Source organism: Rousettus aegyptiacus, unplaced genomic scaffold (assembly GCF_014176215.1).
Source record: "Rousettus aegyptiacus isolate mRouAeg1 unplaced genomic scaffold, mRouAeg1.p scaffold_m13_p_4, whole genome shotgun sequence".
NCBI classification, from domain to species: domain Eukaryota; kingdom Metazoa; phylum Chordata; class Mammalia; order Chiroptera; family Pteropodidae; genus Rousettus; species Rousettus aegyptiacus.
The window spans coordinates 127984841-128001923 of NW_023416307.1; the positions used below are offsets into that span (position 1 = coordinate 127984841).

The following is a 17083-nucleotide window of genomic DNA, read 5'->3' on the forward strand; positions in this document are numbered from 1 at the left end:
AAATAATATTTAGACCTGGAGTCAGCAAGCCTTTTCTGCAAATGGCCAGGTGATAAATATTTTAAACTTTCAGGTCTCTGTTGTAACTACTCGAACTGAGTAGGTGGAGCACAAAAGCAGCCATAAATCCTGTAAAATAAATGGGTATGGCTGTGTTCCAAAAAACTACGATTGACCCTTACACAACATAGGGGTTGGGGCTGCTAATCTTTCAATCAATCAAAAATCCCCATTTAACTCTGACTCCCCCAAAACTTAACTACTAATAGCCTACTCTTGACTGGAAGCCTTACCAACAACATAAAGTTGATTAACATAGATTTTGTATGTTATATGTATTATATACCATATTCTCACAATAAAATTAGAAAAAATAAATTAAGAAAATCAAAAGAGAAAATACATTTATAATACTGTACTATATTCATCAATATCCTATGTTTATACCACCTGTTTATGGAATGAATCACCTTTTAGTACCTATGTCAATATTGTCTTACATGATACAAAACAATACAGATGTTATGTTACTAACACATCAAAAATGAAAAGATAATGTGAAAAAAGTTCACATTTATTTACAGTGTAATGATTCATTCATCGATAATGAAGCGGCTGCAATATAATTGCTTTACAGTAGCCTCGTGTAAACTATATGATTGCTTCATGGTAGTATAACCTATACACTAATGAATGGTTATAAAATTTTTATGGCATACAATATTAGTCATATTCATAATACAATACTGGAAACATTACATTTCTAGTAAAACCACTTACCTGTGATTAAAGGCTGATATCCAGTTTCTCCAATTATGAGAGAAGTATACTGTAGGGTAATGTAATTCTTTGAAAGCGAAGTTATAAAACAGTAAGAAAACACCATTAATTTTAGATTAAATATCATTCGCCTACCCTATGTAAGGATAGGCTATCCACAGTTCCATGTCTTGCACACAACATTCTATGTGATGAATATTTAGACAATAATGATGACACAAAAATGTTTCGTATAATTGTTGCCATACGGTTATTAGATTTTCACACAAAAACATATGCATACACAACAAATATGTTTATTAACTCTATGGCATGACTGATTATTTACTGTTCATTAAGTGGAAGAAGATCATTATAAAGATCTTCATCTTTGTCATCTTCATGTTGAATAGGCTGAGGAGGAGAAGGAAGAGGCAGGTTGGTCTTGCTGTCTCATGGGTGGCAGAGACAGGAGAGGCAGGTATACTGGTGTTACTTTACAGGAATACATTGTAACTGTCTTTTTTGCCTTTTTATTTCTGTAAAAATGTTTCTATACTGTATCAATCTTTCTCCCACTGTTTGCTTTAGTTTTCAGTGCCCGTATCACAGAAGGGTTCATTTGGTAAAAGAAGTCAAAAGCAGTCTTGAATAGTTGGAACCCTTCTGCCAGACTGTCAATGTCAATTTGTTTTCTGGCTCTGCTTCTTCTACGTCTTCTTCCTCACTGCCAGGCACTGGTTCAGAAGCACTCACCTCCATCAAGTTGTCTTCTGTTTATTCATCTAGTGTGGTGTGTGTTAGCTCTTGAATTTCTCCAAGATCCATATCTTGAAACCCTTCACCCCCGTCCCACTTCTTTGCCATGTCCAGTCTCTTTCATGATTTCCTAGACTGGCTCTGTTGTAAATCCTGTTAAGTCATGTACTATACCTGAACAGTTTTCTATAGCAAAAATTTACTGTTTTGAGCTCGATGGCTTTTTTTGGTAACGCCAATGACATCTTCAATGGTGTAGTTTTTCTAGACTTCCATGATGTTCTTCCTATTGGGCTTCTCTTACACAGCACTGACAGTCCTTTCCATAAAGTACCCTGTGTAATGAGGCTTAAGGGTCCTTATAACTCCCTATCTAGGGGCTGAATTAGAATTAGGTATGTTTAGGAGGAAGCAGTCCACTTTGATACCTTTGGTGTTGAACTCATGTGGTTCTAGGTAGCCAGGGGCATTGTCCAATATCAAAAGAATTTTAAAAGGCGGTCCACTGCCAATCTACTTCCTAACTTTAGAGACAAAGAACTGAAAAAATCAATCCAGAAAAAGGGTTCCTGTTGTCCAAGCCTTCTTGTTGTAAAACCAAAAAGCCTGTCACCTGGTGTTTTCTTTTCCCTTCAAAGCTTGGGGGTTTGCAGCTTTATACTTACAGGCAGTTAATCATAAACCCAACTGCATTTGCACAAAATAGAGTTAGTCCTGTCTTAAATCCTGGTGCTCACTTCTCTTGCCTACTGATTGATGTTGTTTGTAGCTCCCCTCTCCCCGCCAGAATAGGGCACTTTTGTCTGCATTAAAAACCTGTTCAGACAGATATCCTTTCTCCTCGAAGATTTTCTTAATGGTTCCTGGGAACTTGTCTGCTGCTTCCTGGTTGGCAGAAGCTGCTTCTCCTGTTATCTTGCCATTTTTAAAGCCAAACTGCTTTCTAAAATTATTAAACCATCCTTTGCTGGCACTAAATTCTCCAGCTTTAGCTCCTTCACTTTCCTTTTGCTTTAAGTTGTCATAAAATGACTTTGATTTTTCTCTAATCATATTAGAGTCCAGAGGGATGTTCTTCTTATAGCAATCCTAAACTCACAAAAAGCTGCATTTTCGATATGAAATAAAAAAGGTTTTAAACAAAAAAAATGCAAGGTTTTCGTGCTTGTTGGTATAGCTGCAGCGACCACACCACAAATTTTCTCTTCTTTTACAATGGTCCTTATGCTGGATTCAATTATCTTGAAATGGTGGGCAACTACAGCCAGAGATCTCAATCTACATTATCGAGCAATTCGACTTTTCTTGTAATGTCATGACTTTTCTCTGCTCCTTGGGAGCACTTCCGCATCACTAGAGGCACTGCGTATGGGTCCCATGGTGTTACTCAAGGTTTACAGTATTGCACTGAACACGATGAAAAATATGCAACAAATGTGAGAGATCGTATTTTCCTGTGACACATAATTTACTGGGGAGACGAACTACAACTACAATGTTGTAGACGGCTACCACATTATTACAGTTGTACAGTATGTACTAAAGTTAACTTTATGTAGTTATGATTTAACACTGCATCTCTGCATTTGTTTACATATCTCTTGACTGCAAATGGAACCACACACGGTCTGTAAGTGTGTGTAAGTTTTGATAAATTTTAACTTTCAGTAATAAATTTGTGTATGTTTCATGGCAGTAAATGATAAAATAGACTAGTATCTACATATATTTTATGCCATTATGACATACTTAACTTTATTTTATTTTTTTGATATTTCTAGGCTATGTAGTTTATGTTTTTTTCAAATTGTTGCAAATCTCCAAAAAAAATTTCTAACATATTTATTGTAAAAAAATCCAAGTATAAGTGGACCCAAAGAGTTTAAACCTATGTTGTTAAAGGGATAACTGTATTTACGAATATAGGTGGCAGGTCAGACCTGGCCCTAGCTACAGTTTGCTGATCTCTGCCCTAGACCATCATTATCTCTATATCCTTCTAGTATTTTCTATTGACGCTCTCTCTCAATATAGTTTAAATTGTATTTCTGGACAACAAATACTGCTCACTCTTGACAAACTACTTTGAAACACATAATAAATAATAATGACATTTAATAGTGTCAAGTCAGGATTTCTTCTCATATGCTCAATTACATAAATCTTTTAATAGAAATGTTTTGAACAAATTTTGACTGTCCCAAAAGTTTTTTTTTTAAACCCTTAATATAAAATTTATTATTCTTTTAAAAAAATCATACTGCGAGACTCCTCTGTAAAAGCTTTAACTCCCCACTCTCCTAGAACAAACTCTCTTGAACAGCATACAAGGTCATTCATAAGTTGGCCTCAACCTATCTCTCCGATTTTATTTCCTACTATTTTCTGTTCTCTATATAAGAAAAAAATAATAATGACAATTAAGATAGTACAGAAACTTCCAGGAGGAAATAAACACCAACTTCAGGGCACTGGTTAGTTCTGAAGGGGGCAGAGGATACCAGCCAGGGGAGACCTAGGGACAGGACTTCAATTGTATCTGAGATTAATTTTTGAAATTATATAAAAAAAAATTAACTAAAACAAAGATCTGATGAAAATATAGCAAAATGTTAAGATCTGACAAAACTAAGTAGTGGGTAATACGAGTGCTTTCTATTGTTCACCATACTTTTCTATTTGTTTAATATGGGTTGACAATGGGCCAAATCTGTCCCACAACCTGTTTTTGTCAGGCTTAGAGCTAAGGATGGTTTCATACTAAAGAATTGTTTTTAAAAAAAAATGACAAAGAAGACTATGTGACAGACACTTCGTGACCTATAAAGCCCAAAATGCTATCTGGCCCTTTACAGAAAACCTTTGCCAAATCCTGGGTTCAACTATGTCATAAAAAAAGAGGAAAGATTTAAAAATAACAAGTAGGGAGGCAACTGAGTCAAGGAAAAATGGCTTTATTTTTTTTGCATTATCTTTCTGAATTTTTTTATATTATGATTTTATATTATTTTCCTTTAAAATAGCTTTTCATGAATTATTTTTTCCACTTACACCAAGAAGAATCTCATTAAATTTTTTTCTATTCTATGATATTGAAACTTATTTAAAAGATTAATGAGTATCTTTTAGAGGAGAGAGAAAAAAATAGCATAGATGATAGAGGCTCTGTTCATCTCTCTGCTGACCAAATCAAAGTTGTGACAGAAATAAGGAGCAGCAACAAGGAAAAACCACCTTGGAACTAGATGAACAAGCCATACAACTACAAAGACATCCAAGAAAGCACCCTGCCAATGGCAGAAGGTAGGATGGGGCAAGGACACGGGGCTGCTGGGTCCAAGCGGCTGAGACAGAGGACATGGCAGTGGCAGACGCTCCTTAAAGGAGCCGTGTCCGCGAGCGGATTTTTGCCATGACAGTCTGAGCAGGCTGTGCACAGGGGGCACCAGGGACTTACAGGGAGGCATTGTCAGAGTGAGGGCAGAGGAGAGACTCACTTGGTAAGGAAGTGCCAGCGGTATCCATTGTTCCCTGTTAAGCCCTCCTCCCAGTGCAATGGCCATAGCTGTGAGTCTTCAAACTGGATAACAGAGGTTGCCCTACCCAGAGAATTCCCTGAAACCCCGCCTCCCCCAACTCAGGCCCCACTCAAGCCACATCTAGGTATAGCCTCAGTGAGTCAGGTGCTCCTTGCTGAGACTCACACTGGTGGAGGCAGCTGGCCTCGGTTTCTGATGTGGCCTTTTGAGGCAACTATAAGTACACCATCTGTGGATTTTGCTTGCTGAATCTTAACAGGTGGCCCTGGAGGGGCAGAGGCTTGGGCTAAATTTGGCCTGCAGCTGAATCCCTCTCAGGACTGTGCCACTGGACACCTACTTCACAAATCCACATCAATAAGACCGGGAGACTCAGGACATGGAAAGGCAGCCAAAATGGAAAGAAAAAGAACCAGAAACCATGTGACAGAACAGAACAGAGATCCAGATATAAGGGAGTCAAATAATCTGACAGATACAGAGTTCAAAACACTAGTTATAAAGATGTTCAATGAACTTTTGGGAAGTGTAGAAAATGCCAACAAAGAGATAGAAATGGAAATGGAAAAAGGGAACCAGTCTGAAATGAAGAACACATTATCTGAGATCGGAAGTATATTAATGGAATAAACAAGGGCATAAACAATGTGAATAAATAAGAAGATCAAATGCCCTATCTAAAGGACAGGAAAGTCAATCAGGACACTCAATCAGAATGGCAAGAAAAAAGATGCCAAGACTATAAAAATAATTTAAGGAGCATGTGGGACACTATTAAGGCTCCAAATATCTGTCTAATCGGTGTAACTGAAGAAAATTAAGATGTTGAAACAGCTATTTGAAGAAATAATGATGGAAAACTTCCCTAACCTGATGAAGGAAATGGACATAAAATCCCAGGAAACTCAGAGAATTCCAAAAATCAGGGATCCAAAGAGGCTCACACCAAGACACATCATAATTAAAGTGCCAAAGTTTAAATACAAAGAAAGAATATTAAAAGCAGCAAGAGAAAAAAAAATTACTTATAATGGAATACCCATAAGACTGGCAGCTGATTTCTCAAAAGAAACTATGCAGGACAGAAGGGCTTAGCAAAAAATATTATACAAGATGAAGACCCAGGATCTACAACCAAGAATAATTTATCTAGCAAAGCTATCATTTAGAGTTGAAGGACAGATAAAGAGCTTCCCGGACAAAAATAAGCTTAAGGAATTTATCACCACTAAGTCAGTATTACAGGAAATGCTGGAGGGACTTTTCAAGAAGAAAAAACATGTATCAAAAACAAGAATAAAGAATGGTAACAACTAGATTCCTATCAGTAAGTACCTTAAATGGAAAAGAATTCAGTGCTCCAACCAAAAGACAGAGTGGCTAAAAGGAAAAGAAAACAAGACCTTTACATATGAAAAGGAAAGGCATGGAAAAAGATATTGCTTTGATGGACCTAGAAGGTATAAAAGTAAGACAGAAAGATAAACACTATATGTTTTCACTCATATGCGGAATTTAAGGAATAAAAAGAACAATCTACTTTAAAAAAAGATGAATGAATATCTTTTAATAAGATTGATTTCAGTGCGTACTTGTCAAAAAACTGGGAAGCTCATTTAGGGAGGCGGACTTAGCCCCACTCGTGAGCTGTCAGCCAGGGACACAGGAAAGGTGCTGCACGAGACTTACTCTAGGCTTCGGGTTCACAATTTCTACTTTTCCAGCTCATCTCTTTTGGAAGCATTACCTGTGTCCTTTTTTCACAGAAGATAATGAAGGAAAAGGGTCAAATAAATTTCAAAACACTATTACAGTAAGAGTTTCTGGTTATAATGGTTGTGAGACAGAAGAGGACATCAGAGAAAGTGGATGTTTGTTTTTTTCCAAATGGGCAGACAGGACATTGTAGGAAAAATGGTGAGAAAATACATCTAAATGTCTTAGCATGCCTTAGCTCACAAGAACTGTTAGCTCTTATTATGTTATGATCATTTTGAGGTTGCTATATAGGTATTTTCTTTTCTTTATAACATATTAAGCACATCAGTATTGCCTGTGTACATGAAAAGATTTTTCTTATTTCTGTAGCTAATTCCACAGATTCTCAACCCCAGCACTGATCAAGTTAACTAAAGATATTATCATTTGTGAATGATACTCACACAGAAATGCTCAGTGGACATTCGAGGATATTTAGACCCAAATCATCATTTACCATCCTTAAATTATGTACTATTTTAAACTTTAGTGTCACTGGTAACTAAAAATGTGCACATAACAGCAGCCATGAAACTAATATGAGGTAAAAATCATTCATCCAATCACAATATATATTTTTACCTGCTCAAATAAAAATTGTAATGAGAATACTAAAATTATATGCAATTGTTTTTTAACTTAGCCACATATGTGCCATCTCTAATAGCCAATTGTTTTTTTTTAAATTACTATATTATATTTAAAATATACAAAAAAGTACAAAAATATGACAAAATACTTATGATCCTCCAGATTATGAAACAGAACATTACTAATACTACTGAGACCCCCCGTGTACTCTTCCTCAGTTCGAGCTTTCTTCCTCCAGAGATTAATCATTATTCTGAACATTGTATTTGTTGTATCCATGTATTCCTTCATACTTTTTGCACAAATGTACATACTGTTAAATAATTCATATCATTATTTTACAACTTGCTTTGTTGATTTGGCTTTATATCTGAATTCATACATTTTGACATATGGTAGAAATAGTGCTCACCAAATATTCTATATGCTTCCCCATGTTTCTGAGCCTTTAGGTTGAAGTCACTGGAATGTGAGAAGGGAAGTATGTCATGTGTAGGGCAAGGCCGTTACAAGCACTATCTCTTTCTTTCCCTTCCTCAGGGAACTCATAAGCCACATAACCCAGATGGGGCAATGGGCAGCTGTAGGAACACGGGGTGTCTATTGGCTTGGGTCTCTGAGTGAAGGGGAGCAGAGCTTCTTGCCAACCCATGTTGGACATGTAAAATGAACAAGAAATAATCCTGTTGCACTAAATATAAACACAAATAAACAGATAACTGGGTTTCTGGGATTATTCGAAAGCAATGCTATTAGTAGCAAGGTAGATTTAAAGCCTTTTAAAAATACTTTTATCCTGTGACTCTAAATTGATATCTACTCTCACTTGCATGAAGAAGCAAATCTCACATATTCTAGTTTTTACCTTTGACCTATTGCACTAACACTTTAAAAGAAGTGTCTACATGTTCTTGTGCTGTTTCCAATGTTAGTTTTGTTTCCCCAAGTAGATTTTAAGCTCTTCAAGACTCATGTCTTCTTTTCTTTCGTATACCACACTACATCTTAGTTTACAAAAACATGTAATGACTGGTCTACTGTTTAATGGGGGAGCATAAGGACTAATATTAAATACCTACATTCTTTAAGGTACCTTGTTTGTATTTCACATAAATTGTCTTGATCCTTATTATTTCCATTATATAGATGAAGACATTAAGGCTGAGTAACTTTCCTTTGCATGCAGAGCTAGGAGGAAGACCAAGGATGTGGGGAGGGCAGTTGAACCTGGTCTGCTTGACTATAAAGCCTTTGCTTTTTAGTTTTTTTCACAGAACTTAGTGACACCATGTCTAGTATAGGACAGGAGCTTTAGAACATAGGATGGCTAACAAAAATAGTTTTTATTTATAGATTTTATAAACATTAAAATATTTCTTTGGAGAATTCTGAGGACTCAAGATTGTTGGGTCTTACCTTGATAACCTCTGGGGTCTGCTGAATCAAAACCACTGAAGTAGAATCTTTGGCTTTATCGACAGCAGGACTTCTACAGACAGATAAATTGGCCTGGGAGGAATTCGTCAAGGTTTCCTGTAGAATTTGCATCATTTCCTTTTCTTGTGATAGGCTCCCTCTGCCTGATTTGCATTCAACTAGTTCTTGAGCAAAGTCTTCAATACTTCCTAGAATTCGCAGTAAGAGGGCTCGATCCTCTTCCTCTATTTTGTGTCCATTGGTTTCAATAATTCTCGTTAGACAGGAAGGTTTAGGCTCCAGATCTATAGTTTGCTGACCAGGCAACTGACTATGGCTATTTGGAGAGTTAGAGCTTTTACCTTTGGCAAGTGGCTCCCTTAGAGAGGTCTCCATTTTCTGTGAAAAAGATTCCAAATCCATTAACAATTTATCTATTTCTTCCTGACTGTTAGGATTCATAAAATCTCTGTGATCTCCCTCTTTGACTTTAGGAACTTTTGATTTAAGATCTTCCTTAGGTAGATTAATGACAGGTTTCTCAAATATCTTACCAATTTCATTGTGCACTGAAGCAGGACATTTTTTTGGATGAGCACTATGGTCTGATAATTCTGCTCTATCTTCATTTACCTTTAACAACTCCTGACTGGGTCCATTCACTGTCCTTAGTCCTTTATCTAATGCCTTCTTTCCATCTGACTCTTCTTCAATATAAAGGGTTTCCATTAGGTCACCAGAGGAAACATTTTCTAAAGGTTTCATGGTTAATGGCTGTGATTCATGCTGGACATCTTTTAGAGCCCTGGGATCATTAACCTCTAAGTTACATAAGGAATTTGTAGAGTTGTTTGGAAAGGATTTTACAGTGTCTGTTTTCCTAGAACTGTGCTTGTCATCTTCCAATTCTACAGTTTGAAACTGTCCATGGTCAGGGACTGACAGCTGTACAACATCTTCATATTTAGGAGGCTGTTCAGTGCCGAATATTGGAGAGAAGGGAGGCAGTTGTAAACTAGGCATATTGCTGAGCAGTTCTGTTAAATCTACAGCCTCATTATTCCCAGATTGCATGAACTCAAATGGTAGCTTTTTCAGATAGGATGCTAACCTGGTCATTACATTCATATAGACAGTTTCAGAACTAGAAACTGCATCATTACCACTTCCTTCATTGATGCTACTCCCTGATTTTTTCTTTATGCACTGTTTTATGATGTCTGTGCATTTTTTTAAATCCTCAGAGCATTTCAGCAAAATGTCCAAGCACATCTTTATGTCTGTTCCAGAAGAAAAATTATCTATTTTATGTTTTTCCAAAATTTGAGTAACCAGGTCTTCTTCAGAGAAGTTGTGAAGAAACATCGAAGTCAAGTTCATATCAAGTGAATTCCTATGGGACAAAGATTTTTCCTCAACTGAAGAACTCCGGAGTAAACCAAAGGATGAAGAGTTCCCATCATTGTTATAATGGCCACAGAGCAAGTCAAAATCAACTGACCTCCTATTAAATGAGTCAGACTTAACTTTCCTTCCCTTTTTGTAAGCTGCGTGGTTAGAATTTTTGAGTTTTTCAAGGGAAAATTCTTTTATTTTCCCACTGGCAAAACTGATTGCTTCTCCTGCAATGTCCTTTAAGTTACAGGTGTTCTGAAATGTAGCTCCTTTCTTGACTTTAGGTATGCCCGTGAGGGCCTGATGAGGATAGTCACTTTCAGCTGAGGAAAACCCATTTTCGTGGGGTAGAAACATAGAGTCCAGATCCGCATCTTTGAACTGAGACACAGGGATGTGTAAGAGGTCTGCACAAACACTATGATGTACCACAATGCAGTCGACCCCGTGTGCGAAGGTGTGGCAGGTTCCAGTGCAATAATGTATAGCTTGCTCAAAACGCCGGTCTATCACCACGCTGCTGTAGTGGTTCACAGTACTAACCACAAGTCTGTAAGTTGCTGCCATAATATCAAATCCACTTAATGGTGAGACTTGGAATTTTCTAGAACTATTTTCAAGTAAATTCTCCTATATGACACTCAGCTGAAAATACATTTGACAATGTTCAGTGGTCTCTTGCAAATATAACCACTTTTCCCACAAAGGAACACCATCTAAATTTGAGGTTTGGTAACTGTCAAGATACAGTAGCTGTTGCACATGTGTGCTTGTATTAGCAAGCCTAATAACTTAATAACCGTGCTTTTTAGTTTTATTTAGTAATATCATGATACTATAAGAATTTTTTTTAATAAAAGAATATCCTTTTAGTTCTTCAACAATTCTTTTATGCAGAAATTTGTTGTAAATTGACTGTCATAAATCTTAGTTGATAGTATAGAAGTATTGTGATAACTGAGTCCTCCAAAGGTTTAAATGATCCATTTCTGTGATGACAAAGAAACCTATGAAGAAAGGAGAAAATAATTAAAAAGAAAAATGATTTCTTAATACTGAACCTTTTATTTCCTCTTCCATTGCATTCTCTATGTAGTTAATCACCAGGCCTTATTCTTTGCCACATCACTGACTTCTGATCTTTGAATCATGCCTTTGTTTCATCACACCATATACGCCTTACTACCTGAAGTAGTATTACCTCAACTCTGCCTTGCTACAGCTCCCTTCTAGTTGGCTATTTCTTCACCCACCCTCCATGCCATTTTAAGCTTAGATTTAGACAGCTTTTTCATCTCTCACAGTTTAAGAATTCACACTACTGGTCTCCATCATGCATCGTGACAGGCCTATCTCTTTTGACTTATTTTCAAGACTTTCAACATCTGTTCCCATCCACCTCTAACCTTATTTTCTGCAAGTGCCCAGCACCAGCCTTTTGTTTCCACCAACCTAGTCTTTTCAAAGTACTTGTCTGAAAACAAAAAATACTCGTTCTTGATTCTACAACTTCTTCTAGGAAATTATTCTCCCATCATCTCCTCTTTTCTTACTAAGAGAGAGAGAAAAAAAACAACCTTCATTACTACTATCGATCCCATCCTATCTGACCCTGCTATATGCAGATCTCTCTCTCTCTCTCGCCATCAAGTAGATAAAATTTACTTAACTGTTCTCTTATTTTTTTAAAAAAGAAAAAGATTTCTAAATCATGTTGTAGTTCCTTCCAAAAGGGTTCAATCAATATATTCACACAATAAGTATTGAGTGCCTACTATATGCCAGGCACTTGCTAAGTGTTAAGGATATAGCAGTAAATAAAACAAAGCATGTCCTTATGGAGCTGATGATCTAGTCGGGGAAAAAAATTACGTAAGTAAATATATAACTTAGATGGTGATGTGTGCTATGGAGAAAAAGGAAGCAGGGCAAGGATTCAGAAAGGATAAGAGGGTCCTGTGTTATAAAGGGCTGTCAGAAAACCTCACTGACACATTAACAGAGACCTGAAAGAAGAGAGAGAGCAGGCCGAGGAGGTACTGGGGGCTAAATCATCTCAGGCTGAGCAACCATGAGTGCAAAGGCCCTGAGGTGGGAGCATGCTTGATTTACTAAAAGAATGACAAGGAGGCTAAGGTGACTTCAGCAGAGAAAGCAAGGGGGGCAGTGTAGGAGATCAGATCAGAAAGGAAAGGTGGAAGTCTAAATCACACAGGGTCTGTAGACTACTATGATGAACTTGGCTGTACTCTGAGTGAGCTTGGAAACAAATGATGACTACTGAGCAGAGGAATGACATGATCAGACTTACATTTTAAATTGGTAATTCTAGTTGTTGTGCTCAGAGGAGACTGTAGAGGAGCAAGATAATAAGCGGGGGGAAAAGTTAGGAGCTATTATAATAAATCAGGCAAGAAGGCCAGGAGGCTTGGACCAGGAGAATAACAGTGAAGGTGTTTAGATGCTGTATGTATTTCAAACACAGAGCCAATATGATTTGCTGAAGGATAGAATATGCGATACTACTGAATCAAGAATGATGCAGTAAGACAATGACAGGAATGAGATAATGACAGCAATGAAGATCAATAGCACCAATGCACCATCAACAGGACTGGTAACGATCTTTACCCTTTTAGTACTGAGGAACAGAACTTTATTGTTTCCATTTTTATTTCTTCAATCCTGGAAAACTGTTTATTTTGCTTATTCAATTTTGTTTTTGGTAAATTGTCTATTGTTCATTAAGACATTAATGACTTAGTGAATACAGATACAATTAATGCAATTAATTCATAGAAAACCCTTTCTTCTGTTGAATTCTTATATTGGTTAGAGGGTATTTCCTGACTCTTTGGATCCAATAATCACTTTGTTTTTATGCCATTCTTACACTACTGTAATCGCTGTTTTCTTATTAAGTTTTATTATCTGGCTTTGTTTCCCATGTCCCTAATTATGATTACTTTTTATACTTCATAGATTCTTTGATGGTCTTCCAGATAAATTTTTGAATTGTCGAGTTTTAAGAAAAATCCTATTGGAATCTGATTACAATGTAATAAACTTATGAATTATTTTGAAGGAACACAGACATCATTATACTATATAGATTTCCCACCTAAGAAAATAAAATTATCAATTCCAGAAATATTCCTTTACTTCTCTTTGTGGTTTTCTTCAGGTAGTTCACCCTCATACTTCTTGTCCTTCAGTGTGTTTGTTAACTTTGTTGCTATGTGCATGGATGTTGAATTATTGTCTCATCCTCCACCTCTCTGCATTCAAATCTCAGATTCATAAAACTAGTTATCATGAAGGATGGATGAAAGTGAAGCAGAAAGAAGTTCCATTGTAAAGAAAGGTCCCAGTAATTCTAAAGTTAAAATATAAAGAAGCCAGCGAGGAATAAGTGTTATGGGATAAAATACTAGAAAAGGGGGCAATGGAAGATATTACCTTTTTAAAAGATGTACATCCAGAAGATAGGGAAGAAATAGCGACGAACATAAAAACTATGCACCTTTTCAGAAATCCAAGACTTTGAAAGCTTTTGGGTAAGAATAACAGGGAAGGAAAACATGAAAGGACATTGTAAGGAAAGAATATTAGAATAAGTGTATGAGAAATATGAGGAGTATATCCTAAAACAAGTGATACAGATGATAAAACTGATCCAGGGGCAAAATACACAAGTATTGGAAAACTTAAACATCCAGATACCTGTTAAAACACATGTCAGATAAATTCCTAAACTGGCATAAAACTATTTTATTTCTCTAAAATTTGAGAAATTAAAGTACTTCTTTAGGTTTGAATACAACCAAAACAACAGGTTAATAAGGTAACACGATGAAAAGTATGAGAGTATCATACGATATTAGAATTTGAAAGAGTCAAGGAAGAGAGAACAGCAGCCAAAGTCGGATATGTGCTCTTTGACCAGCACTATCCAATAAAACTTTTCTGTGTTGGTGGAAATATTCTATGTCTGTGCTATCTGTTATGGCCGCTATATGGGGCCACTAAGCACTTTAAATAGGGCAAGTGTGCTGAGGAACTAAATTTAATTTTGAAATTATTTTAGATTCACGAATAAGTTGCAAAATACAGAATTCCTGTGCACCCTTAACCCCAGTTTCCTCTATATTACCACAGTACAATGATCAAAACCAGGAAACTGACACTAGTCCTAGTAACTGAGTTACAGACCTTAATCCAATTTTACCAGTTTTATGTACTTACTCCTTCCTTTTCCATCCTTCTTCCTTTCCTTTTATAGTAACAACTACCACAATCAGGATACAGAACTGTCTCACTGTCTCCAAAAAAAACCACTCATGCTAAACTTTTATAGTTAGACAGTCACCCCAATCCTAAGCCCTGGTGACTATTGATCTGTTCTCCATCATTATATTTCTGCCATTTCAAGAATGTTTTATATAAGAAATCATACAGTATGTAAAAATTTGAGATTGACTTCTCTCACTTAACACAACGATTCTGAGAGTCATTCCATCTACTGCATGTGTCAATAGTTCATTCCTTTTTATTGCTGAGTAGTATAGTATTCCATTGTATGGATATATCACAGTTTACCCATTCACCCATTAAAGGATATTTATGTTGTTTCAAGTTTGGGGCTACAAATAATGCTGCTGTAAATATTAGTGCAGGTTTTTGCAAGCACATAATTTTCATTTCTCTACGGTAAATACCTAGGACTGTAATTGTTGGGTTTTATGGTAAATGTGTCTTCATAGGAAACTCCCAACTGTTTACTAGAGTGGCTATACCATTTTACAGCCCCACCAGCAATGTATGAGAGATACAGTTGATTCCATATCCTCTTCAGCATTTGGGATTGTCAGTATTTTCTATTTTAGCCATTTTAATAGGTGTGTAGTGCTAACTCATTGTGGCTTTAACTTACATTTCACTAATGGCTAGTGATGTTCAACATCTTTTCCTGTGCTTGTCAATTAGGCCCATACCTTCTTTGGAGGAGCACTGTTTAAATCTTTTGCCCATTCTAATTAATTTTAATTAATTTTAACTTTATAAACCACATGTGGCTAGTGGCCACCATACTAAGCAGTGTAGTTTTAGATGATGAGAATGCCACTTTCAGAAATTCTGACTTAAAAAAACATATGGAGGAAAAAAAGAAAATAAGGCAAAACTGAAGATTGGTAGGTTTAAAAATGAAATTTGACAAACTTGTTATAAGTAATCTTACTGAGAAGGAAAAGTGGTTACAATAGTTAAAGAACTAATTAAGATTTAGGTCTTTAAGTTTTGAAGGGACACAAACAGCAGAGAGCGTGGACCTAATAAAGCCAAACCCCAAAGGATGGCACTAATTTCAATGAGAAGTTTACAGTCTAAAATGAATTTTTTTTTTTTTAATGCCAAAAAACAAAGATTACTCTCTGGTATTTGGTTCAGATCTGTGGGTGTCAAATTTTGCCTTTTTATTCAAACCATGATTTAACTGATGCCCAATTGTTCAGCGGGAATCCTAGACATGGACTCTAATCCAACTATTCTCAATCAGAGATACACTGTACCTCAGAACCACAATGCCACCTTATACCTCAAAGTGAAAGCCAGACTGCATTGGGTTTGAATTCTCCCTTTGCCACTTAACAGTTGTGTGGCTTTATGTAAGCTGTATTAACTTTCACACCTGTTTCACCTGCAGAATTGACATAATAATAGTACCCATGTCATGAGGATTAAGTTAACATGACAAATGCTTAAGATAACAGGAAATGCTCAATAACTGTTAACTATTATAGGTATAATTTACTCATCAAGTATTTTCTCCTCTGAGCCAGGCCCTGGGAGAATGATGCTGAATAATTCATTCCTGATGGCCCTCAGTACATTTACTGTTTAATGGGGCAATGAAAGAGGCGAGCACAGTGGGTATCAGGAGTACTAGCGTAGGGCTCCTGTTTTCCCCCATTTTGCTCTCATAATTAACACGTTCTTTTCAGAAAAGTTAGAAAATACCTGTAAGTATCAAAATTTTAATTACCCATGTCATCATTCAGAAATAACTACTGTTAATATTGTTATGGATATACACACTGTGCCATTTTCTTATGAAAATTTATGTGTAATTTTTAAATAAAAACTGGACTATACTATGTATTTTATAACTTACTTTAAACCAGCAATATCTCATGAAAATACCTCCATGTCCGAACAGATCTAGATCATTTTAATAGATATAGTATTGTACCATATGGATAATTTAGCCATCTGCTATTATAAGATATTTACATTATTTACTTTTTTTTTTTTAAATAAACAGTGACAAACATTCTTATACATATATTTTATGCAGTTGTCCAGTTATTTTCTTAGGATACATTCTAAGCAATAGAACGCTGAGTGCAAGGGTGTGTGTGTGTCTATGGATATACTCTTTAAGTACACAGGGTCAATCTGTCCTCCAGAAAAATGACAAATTTATACTTCCAATATCAGGGTAGGAGTAAGCCCATTGCCCCTTGAGTGATACTACTCTTTAAGTCTTTGCTAATTTGACAGATGAAAAAATGGAAGTGTATTGTTTTAATCTGTGCCTTTTTATTTACCTCATGAACATTTTGCATTGTCCATCTGTAAAGCCTTTCTTCATGCCCTTTGTCCATACTGAAAAAGAGTATCTAAATCAGACTGAAGAGTCAGGAAAGGCTTCCCAAAATAAGGGATGTATGTACCTAGTTTTGAAAGATGACTAAGGATTAAAAAGGAAGGGAAGCATACTATAGGCAGAGGGAAACATATGTGAAGGCTCAGAGGCCTAACACAGCACACTGAGTTCTGAAGTCCAAGTAGTTCCAGCTAATTTC

At 36.3% G+C, this 17083-nt stretch overlaps 1 protein-coding gene across 4 annotated transcripts in view; it reads right to left on the reverse strand.

Annotated features, from left to right (window-relative positions):
- PPP2R3A (protein phosphatase 2 regulatory subunit B''alpha) overlaps positions 1–17083 on the reverse strand; it is a 151377-nt gene that overhangs the window by 102115 nt on the left and 32179 nt on the right. For all 4 annotated transcript variants that reach the window (XM_036219782.1, XM_016140354.2, XM_016140355.2 and 1 more), the window contains one exon: positions 8823–11224. In XM_036219782.1, the coding sequence (XP_036075675.1) occupies positions 8823–10784 (1962 nt within the window). In that variant the 5' untranslated portion in view covers positions 10785–11224. The remainder of the gene's footprint in view (positions 1–8822; positions 11225–17083) is intronic.